Here is a 9647-nt window from a genome sequence, read left to right as displayed (position 1 = left end):
GCGGGTTTCATTAAAGAAATCCAATATACAACTTGGTTAGCAAACGTAGTTCTCGTCAAGAAGGCAAACGGAAAGTGGCGAATGTGTACTGATTATACAGATTTGAACAAGGCATGTCCGAAAGATTCATATCCTTTGTCGAGTATTGACAGGTTGGTTGATGGGGCATCTGGTCAGGCCATGATGAGTTTCTTGGATGCTTATTCCGGTTACAATCAAATACAAATGTATAAACCTGACATCCCGAAGACTGCATTCACTACCGATATGGCAAACTATTGCTATCAGGTCATGCCTTTCGGTTTAAAAAATGTTGGAGCAACATATCAAAGATTGATGGATATGGTGTTTAAAAAACAAATTGGAAAGAATATGGAAGTGTATGTGGATGATATGATTGTCAAGTCTCATGCGGTAGATAACCATGTGAAAGATCTTGAAGAAATATTTGCACAGATAAGGAAGTATAACTTGCGATTGAATCCGGAAAAATGCGTTTTTGGAGTCAAAGGTGGGAAGTTTCTCGGCTTCATGTTGACTAACAGAGGAATTGAGGCAAATCCAGATAAATGTGAAGCAATAATGAATATGAGGAATCCGATAAATTTGAAAGAAGTTCAGAGGTTAATAGGAAGGTTAAATGCATTGGCAAGGTTTTTGCCAATACTTGCCGAGAAGTCCAAACCGATAGTGAAGTTGTTGAGGAAGGCCGAAACGTTCACGTGGAATGAACAATGCGAGCAAGCTTTTGCAACGATTAAAGAGACGGTAGCCAAACCTCCCATCCTGGTCAAACCTATGTCAACTCTGCCTATCATTGTCTACCTTGCCACTTCTCACGAAGCTATAGGAGCAGCCTTGATACAAGAAAATCCAGAACAAAAGCCTATATACTTTGTGAGCAGAGTTCTCCAAAGCGCCAAAACCAGATACCAACGGGTTGAAAAAATTGCCTTAACACTTGTATACACAGTAAGGCGACTCCGGCCATACTTTCAGAATCATCAGGTTATTGTCAAAACCGATTGCCCGATAGCCAAAGTATTAAGAAAACCTGAACTTGCGGGAAGAATGGTAGCGTGGTCAGTAGAGTTGTCAGAATTTGGAATCAAATATGAGCCACGAGGAGCAATCAAAGCACAAGCATTAGCAGACTTTATTATCCAAATGCCGACAACGGAAGCCGATCATGAAGCGTGGATTGTATTTGTTGAAGGATCATCCAGCAAGAAAGGGAGTGGGGCAGGAATCGTGCTAGAAGGACCAGGGAACTTTCATTTGGAAATGGCTCTGAAATTTGAATTCAAAACTTCAAATAATCAAGCCGAGTATGAAGCTTTAATTGCAGGATTGGTTTTAGCCAAAGACATGGGTGCACAAAATGTTATATGCCGGAGTGATTCTCAATTAATGGTGGGACATATGAAAGGTGAATACCAGGTCAGAGATCCCTTATTATTAAGGTATTATCACAAAGTCTTGAGCATTATGGAAAACTTTATCACAGCCGAGATCATACATATTCCGAGAGAACAAAACACAAAAGCAGATTCTCTATCCAAGTTGGCAAGTCAACGAAGACAACCTCAGCACAACTCCATTTTACAACAAACCTTGTACAATCCGACAGTTGGAGTGGAAGAATGTTTGATTGTTACCACAGAGAAAGATGATTGGATTCGATCATACAAAGAAGTGATTAACAATCAAGAACAAGGAATTGAAATTGATGTTAGAATGGCTAGAAAAGTCGCTAATTTTATCCTCATAGGGGATGAACTGTACAAGAGAGGGTTTTCAACTCCTTTGTTAAAGTGCCTTTCTCATGAGCAAGCTGAACATGTAATCCGAGAACTTCATGAAGGACTATGTGGATTGCACTGTGGTGCGCGAACAATGGCAACACGAATCTGTCGTGCCGGATATTATTGGCCGACAATACGTGAAGATTGCAATCAATACGTTAAAACCTGTAAGAAGTGTCAGGAATTTGGAAGCCTCAACCATATACCATCACAAGAGTTGCAAAGCATTGCTTCTCCCTGGCCATTCGCTAAATGGGGAATGGATATCCTTGGCCCATTCCCTTTAGGCCGAGGACAAACAAAATTCATGATTGTTGCGGTTGATTATTTCACAAAATGGATAGAAGCTGAAGCATTGACAAAAATAACAGCTCAACAAGTTCAAACATTTGTGTGGAAGAATATAATTTGTAGATTCGGTATTCCACATTCTATTATAACTGACAATGGCCGACAGTTTACTGATAAAAAGCTTCTGGAATTCTATGCGGATTTGGGAATCAAGTCTACAACTACCTCAGTTGAACATCCGCAAACAAATGGGCAAGCAGAATCAGCTAACAAAGTCATTCTCAGTCAACTAAAGAGAAGATTGGGAAGTGCGAAAGGGTTGTGGGCCGAGAAGTTACCTGAAATATTGTGGGCATATAGATGCACACCGCAGACATCAACTGGAGAAACACCATTTAATCTCACATATGGAACAGATGCTATGTTGCCCATAGAGGTCACTGAACCAACATTACGAAGCCGAATAGAAGATTGGAGTGTTAACAATGAATGTTTAAAGGCAGAATTAGATTTGATTGAAGAACTTCGAGAGAAAGCCAAAATCAGAGAAGAAGCAGTAAAAAGAAGAGCATGTAAGAGGTTCAATGCGAAGGTAAGACCGAGAACTTTTAGTGAAGGAGATTTGGTATGGAGAATGAGAACTGATGCAAGAAAAGATCCAGCACAAGGGAAGTTAGCACCAAACTGGGAGGGACCGTTCAGAGTAAAAGAAAACTTGAAGAATGGAGCCTATAGGTTGGAAACGTTAGACGAAAAGCTAATACCCAGAACTTGGAATATGAGTCACTTAAAATTTTATTTCAGTTAAAGCTTGTATTTAAGAACACTAACTATTGTATATTAAGATCTTTTGTTGAAAGTTCTAAGTGTTAACTAGAAACTCTCGGTCTTGGATGTTTTCACTCCAGGTGAAATCCTTCCCGAAAGAACGGTTGCCCGCTTGCTCGAGTAACATCGCGAGTGCCGGCCGAACGCTCACCAAATTTGCTTGATTAACATCGCAAATATTGGCCGAACGTAACATCTCAAGCGCCGGCCGAACGCTCACCAAATTTGCTTGATTAACATCGCAAATATTGGCTGAACGTAACATCGCAAGTGCCGGTCGAACGCTCACCAAATTTGCTTGATTAACATCGCAAATATTGGCCGAACGTAACATCTCAAGCTCCGGCCGAACGCTCACCAAATTTGCTTGATTAACATCGCAAATATTGGCTGAACGTAACATCGCAAGTGCCGGTCGAACGCTCACCAAATTTGCTTGATTAACATCGCAAATATTGGCCGAACGTAACATCTCAAGCGCCGGCCGAACGCTCACCAAATTTGCTTGATTAACATCGCAAATATTGGCTGAACGTAACATCGCAAGTGCCGGTCGAACGCTCACCAAATTTGCTTGATTAACATCGCAAATATTGGCCGAACGTAACATCTAAAGTGCCGGCCGAACGCTCACCAAATTTGCTTGATTAACATCGCAAATATTGGCTGAACGTAACATCGCAAGTGCCGGTCGAACGCTCACCAAATTTGCTTGATTAACATCGCAAATATTGGCTGAACGTAACATCGCAAGTGCCGGTCGAACGCTCACCAAATTTGCTTGATTAACATCGCAAATATTGGCCGAACGTAACATCGCAAGTGCCGGTCGAACGCTCACCAAATTTGCTTGATTAACATCGCAAATATTGGCCGAACGTAACATCTCAAGTGCCGGCCGAACGCTCACCAAATTTGCTTGATTAACATCGCAAATATTGGCCGAACGTAACATCTCAAGCGCCGGCCGAATGCTCACCAAATTTGCTTGATTAACATCGCAAATATTGGCCGAACGTAACATCTCAAGTGCCGGCCGAATTCTCACCAAATTTGCTTTATTAACATCGCAAATATTGGCTGAACGTAACATCGCAAGTGCCGGCCGAACGCTTACCAAATTTGCTTGATTAACATCGCAAGTAAGCTGGCCACCTATCCTTAGTTGTTCGCTTAAAGATCACAATTAAATGGCCGATCGCCCGTTCTTGTTCGATTAAACAGAATACATTTATCGTATGAAATTAAGATAATAAATAGCTGGAACCGATCAAGTAAAATAGGCACGAAGTACACCAAATATTATCATATAATTTGATGTCGTATATCCAAAATTCCTATTACTACAGAGACAAAACGTCCTAAAAAGTCCGAAAGTTTTTACTCGGAGCTATTACAAAAAACAAAAAACATCCTAATTAGATTACTATTCGGCCTCGTCATTCATTTTTCATCCTTCATTTTCCCTCTCATCTTCTGGAGATCCGTCATAAGGAATATCACTAACTGGAATTAATTCGCCCTTATAGAAGTCTTTGCCGACATCAAAGTTACCGGCATCTAACGGAATCTTGTAAAAGTATTCGGCTTGTTGAAGAGCTTTCTCAAAACCCAACTGGTGTTGTTGGATAACAAAACTCTCAGCTTCACCAACTCTCAACTTTAACTTGTTCACTTCTGCTTCCAATTGAGAGATGCCTTCAGCATCGATTTTCTTCGCAGCAGTGAGTTTAGCAACGTCTCCCTTCAATTCTTGATTCTCCGAGTTAAGTGCCAAAGTTTGGACCGAGAGCTTGACATTTTCACTCTTCAATTTTTCTTTCTCAGTTTCTTGTCGGTTATTAACCGCAGAAAGTTCATCAATTTGAGAATTTAGTAACGCGATTTTCTCATTCGATTCAGCTGCTTCTCTCTTCAATTTCTCAAATTCAGCAGAAGTAACATGGCTCTTTGTTTTTTCCTTTATCGCTTCACTAATCAAAAAAGCACGGCTAGTCAATTCAAACATTGAATCAGCTAGAGAAGGAACAGAAACCACTTTGAACATATCCCGAGCAGAGGAATCAAGATTGCAGTCAACAAAGTCTGAAAAGCGTGTGGACGATGTGAACATTGTTTCAAAAAGCGATTGAGAAGAACTCCCAGAACCATGACGATGCTTTTTAGAGGAGTGTGACCTTCTATTATTCTTGTCTCGTTTCCTACTCTTTCTAGAAGGTCCTATTCCGGCGTCCGCAGCTATTTCAACCTCTAAGCGAGGGGTAGGCTCAACAACTTCATTTTCTGTTCCTGGAGCTTCATTCTCAAAACGAGGAGTTGAACCTCCAGCCTGATTAAACAGCTTAGAGAAATAAGCACGATCCTTCGGTTTTGTGGCCGCCATTAAACCTGGACATCACCAACAGATTCAGCAAAGTTAAAATTCTATTATTACTAAAAGAGAAAATCCGAAAGAATCACATACCCATGAAATCCTTTTGGGGTTTACGAGAAACGTCTAGCCGAAGCAGAGCACGAGTTGGAATCTTATGGGAGAAGTGACCTAGAACTGCAATACCATGCTTCTCTTCGGTAGTCATCGAATGGTGCGAACAAGAGTTGAATTTCACAGGAGCACGGGTCCAGTAAAAAGGGAATTTTGGAATATCACCATCAAAGAAGTACTTTCTCCCGGTTTCCTCAATTAGAATTTTAAAGAAGCCTCCTTTGAAATTTTTATACGAAGAAGTAAATGGAGAAAGAAAACACACTTTTGTCTTACTGATCAGGGACAACCAACTAGGCTTCTTGCCGGGCCGAGAGCTATAATAATATAAAAAGGTTTTCGGACTCGGAATTAAAGAAAGGTATCTACACAAAATACTGAAAGCTTGCATATAAGCCCAACCGTTGGGGTGAAGTTGGGTAGGGGCAATATTAAGAAAACGCAGGACACCCATCTGAAATTCACTTAACGGAAACCGAATATGGAGATCAGTAAAGAGACATTCATAAAAATAAAAAAATTCGTGTTCGTCGCCTTCACGGCCATGGCAAACATTATCAATGGCACAAGTTCGCCGAAAAGAAATGATTTCCTCAGTGGCATCAGGAGAATACACATAAATTTTAGAAAGGAAGTTACGAAGGGTTGAACTAAATTGGTACCGAGAGAAATATTCCCGAACTTTTGGATTAACCCATTCGTACCCGCACCGAAGGCTTAATTTTTGTTCGGCCATTTCTTCTCTTTCCTCGACCTCAACATCTACGCCATCCTTGCTTGACGAATTCAGACACGAAACCGTTTCAGGTGACAAAGCAGGGTTGGCATTCTTATTGGACTCAATCACTCTCCCAGTAGATTCATTACTCGTGCTCGAAAATTCCGTAAACTCAGAAGAAACGGAAACAGAACTTGATGAAGACATTATACCTTCCGCGAATATTTGCTTCAGCTTTAATATATAATGCAGGGAGAAACTGTGAAATAAGGTGAATAGAAGTGAAGATTTATAGTGGTGGAAGAGTGGTGAAATCTGAAGAGTCATGGCATAGTGACCATCGGATTTACTTACATCCGATGGTTGGCACTTCCAGCTTGTCCTGTCAAGCGGTCCCATCAGCTTGTCTTTTCATAGTTAATACACCATTCAAGTTTTTCTCTCTTTTCTTTCAAAATTGACTTTCCCCCCAAAAAATACAAGAGGTAGCATTTTATCTTCTAATAGACATTTCGTCGTCTACACTTCCTTATGCCTGGGGGGCTTAGTGTACTGGGCCGAGAGATTGGACCGAAAGCAAGGTGTACTAAGCCGACCGAAAGCAAGGTGTACTAAGCCGACCGAAAGCAAGGTGTACTAAGCCGACCGAAAGCAAGGTGTACTAAGCCGACCGAAAGCAAGGTGTACTAAGCCGAGAGCTCAACCCGAAAGTAAACTAAATAACGAAAGAAATAAAATAAAATGGAAATTATTATTAAGCAAAAGCCCATGAAACTGGGCCCAAATATGTAGGTATGTGTAGTAAATGTTTAATACAAAAAGAAAAGGCCCAAATAACTTCTGGGCCCAATAAAAGAGTAGTATAAATAGAGGGTCATCCTGAGAGGTAAGGAGGTTGAATTCATTTTAATATCCTGTAAAACTGAATCTAACTTTGGCATCGGAGCACCTTTCAGGTACGCACACCCATCTGTGAGAGGAAGCCGAGACCAAAAATCGAAAGATCAAATGGAGTAAATTAAAGTTGACCGGGAAGTGTCAGTCAAGCAATTCAATAAAACGTGAAAGATTTTCGAACCAAATACAAACCAAGAACAAGTAAGCCGAAAGATCACACCGAGAAGGGAGTCCGGAAGCGAAGGCCGAGAGGTCAACGGGTGGAAGACGAAGATAGTTTGTTTCTAGGTCCTTGTAAGAAGAAGTATTATTGAAATGTATATAACACTATATACAAGGAATGTTGGGAATTACTTGTTAATCCGTGTTGGTATGTTCTCTCAGAATTATCACAATTGGAAGTGGGTAAGAGAGTTTGAGAATTGGGAAAGTAGAATTTTGAGAAAAAGAAGTGGTTAAAGAAGATGAAAGAGTTATGGTGACATAGACAATAGTTAAACTCTTTGTTGATTTAAAACTCCCTTTGTTAAATGACAAACTCGATGAAGTTTAAAGACGAAAACATATTTAATCACAATTTAAAATAAATTTATTTTTTAAAAATATTAATCATGGTATTTTATTAAAATAGGGTGATTTTTTTCCCGATTAATGCTAGTTAGAATTTTTTATTAAAACCTAAACAACGAGTTAATATAAATTATTTTTTAGACCAAAGTTATTTCTCATTAAATGTTTGTTCGAATATATTTTTTTTATTAGAATTTTCTCAACAAATGCCGATGAAACTAGTTTTTAGTAGATATTAACCATAATTTTTTAATTAAAATGTGCAATGATTATTTTGGGTTATGAGTGGTAATACTTTCACATACTAAAAGACAAAAAAATATTCATTTAAAAACTCAGAATAATAATATTTTAATATATTATTATTAAAGTTGATTGTTAAGGGTTATAAAAAGTATTCTTTCGGTTTCTAATTTTTTTTATCACTTTTATTTTTCTCATTGGGGTACACCTTATGATTCTCTTTTAAAATATTATTTCTTACACAGTAGATGAGTTATGACTAATGATTGAAGGGCAACGAATCCAACCAGCATTACTCATATGATTCATTAATTTCAAGTAGCAGAAAGGCTCTGCTCTGCATATCAAATACCATACACACAACACTTATTCATCAACACCACAAACAGTAGACTAGTACTTCAATTTTGTAAAACCATAACATAACATCCTTCAAAACTAAACCTAACTACTTCCATCATGCATACAGCATGGTAGCTCACGGATTTACTGGAACTGGAACTCCACCGCCACTTCTAGGGCTTGGAACCTCAAAGCCAGGGTTTGGGACAAAGGTGTCATCGCCACCTGGAACATATCCACCACCTGAAACTGGTGGTGAGTCTAATCCATTGCCACCACCTGAAACTGGTGCTGGCTCTACTCCACTGCCATCACCTGAAACTGGAGCTGGCTCTAATCCACTGCCACCACCTGAAACTGGTTCTGGCTCTACTACACCACCACCACCAGTGTTAGGATTTTGAGGTGTAAAGCCAAAGAAAGGAGGAAACCCTAATCTCCCAAAGCCAGGAATATAGCCATCAGGAGGGAACAAAAATTGAGGTTCTTTCTTGTCTGCTTTGTGTGAGTTCTTTGGTTTAGTGTGGCGTCTTGCAACTCCTTGCCATGTGGTGGCAAGAAGGATAGTGGTGATGAGAAGAAAGGCAAGGAGGGAGGAAAGTTTGGAAGCCATATTAAGATGATTTTGGTTGATATATGTTTTTGTGATGAAGTTGAAAGCTGTAGGTGTGTTTTATAGTCACAGATTGTACTGAGTTTGGTGAGTAATATGACGGTGAGTTAAGTGCAGGTTTCTTTAGCAAAAGATACTGTTTTCCATCTATTACTCCATTACATTTTCAAATATATAAACAGTTTTTACAAAGCAGCTTAATGCATATGATAGTGTCTCTTTGGTTGTTGGTTGAGGACACTTATTTCTGAGAATGGTTAAGGTGTTATTTAGTGTCACTTTAATTACCTTCTATTTGGGGAAGATAGTTACCAATTTAGCGGCCATTAAATGAAGCCGTAGTATGGCCCTTCATTTGCTTCTCAGACTAGTCAATTTCTGTGTTAAAGACAGTGTACAGATGATGATGCAATAAATTATAATTAGTCTTAGTTTCTGGTATAAAAAAAATAACTTTTATAAGTTGAAATTAGATTATATATAACTTAATTTGTTAAATGTTTCACATATAAAAGTTTTATTTTAACTTTGCATGAATTGATTTAGTTCTTATAAGGACTCGTCCAAATAAATTATATATCTTTAATTTTAATTTTACATAAATTAAATTTTTTTTAAATATTATAAATAAATTGGTTACCACTGTGGAAAACAAATAAGAGTGTCAAAATGAACTCAAACCAAAGCCAACAAGGTTTACCAGGTTCTTGTTGAAAAAAACTACAGTTCTTTAAAATGTAGATCAAATTGAACCCAACTCCTTTAACCAGGTTGAACACGTTCAGATTAAAAGTAGGTTCACGAATAATAAGTAGGTTCACGAATAATTCACCAACAAAAATTATTTATAATTTT

General features: G+C 38.8%; 1 protein-coding gene across 1 annotated transcript; it reads right to left on the bottom strand.

Annotated features, from left to right (window-relative positions):
* Positions 1-8103: 8103 nt before the first annotated feature.
* Positions 8104-8844, bottom strand: LOC137835475 (putative cell wall protein). Its single transcript, XM_068644004.1, has one exon. The coding sequence runs from the start codon at positions 8790-8792 to the stop codon at positions 8316-8318; it is 477 nt and encodes a 158-aa protein (XP_068500105.1). The 5' UTR covers positions 8793-8844; the 3' UTR covers positions 8104-8315.
* Positions 8845-9647: the final 803 nt, after the last annotated feature.

Source organism: Phaseolus vulgaris, chromosome 5, assembly GCF_000499845.2.
Source record: "Phaseolus vulgaris cultivar G19833 chromosome 5, P. vulgaris v2.0, whole genome shotgun sequence".
Taxonomy (NCBI): Eukaryota; Viridiplantae; Streptophyta; class Magnoliopsida; order Fabales; family Fabaceae; genus Phaseolus; species Phaseolus vulgaris.
This window is presented reverse-complemented; position numbering and strand designations above follow the sequence as displayed.

Bases quoted from the DNA above. Each gene is read 5' to 3' on its own strand.
- LOC137835475 (XM_068644004.1), bottom strand. From the start codon at position 8,792: ATGGCTTCCAAACTTTCCTCCCTCCTTGCCTTTCTTCTCATCACCACT.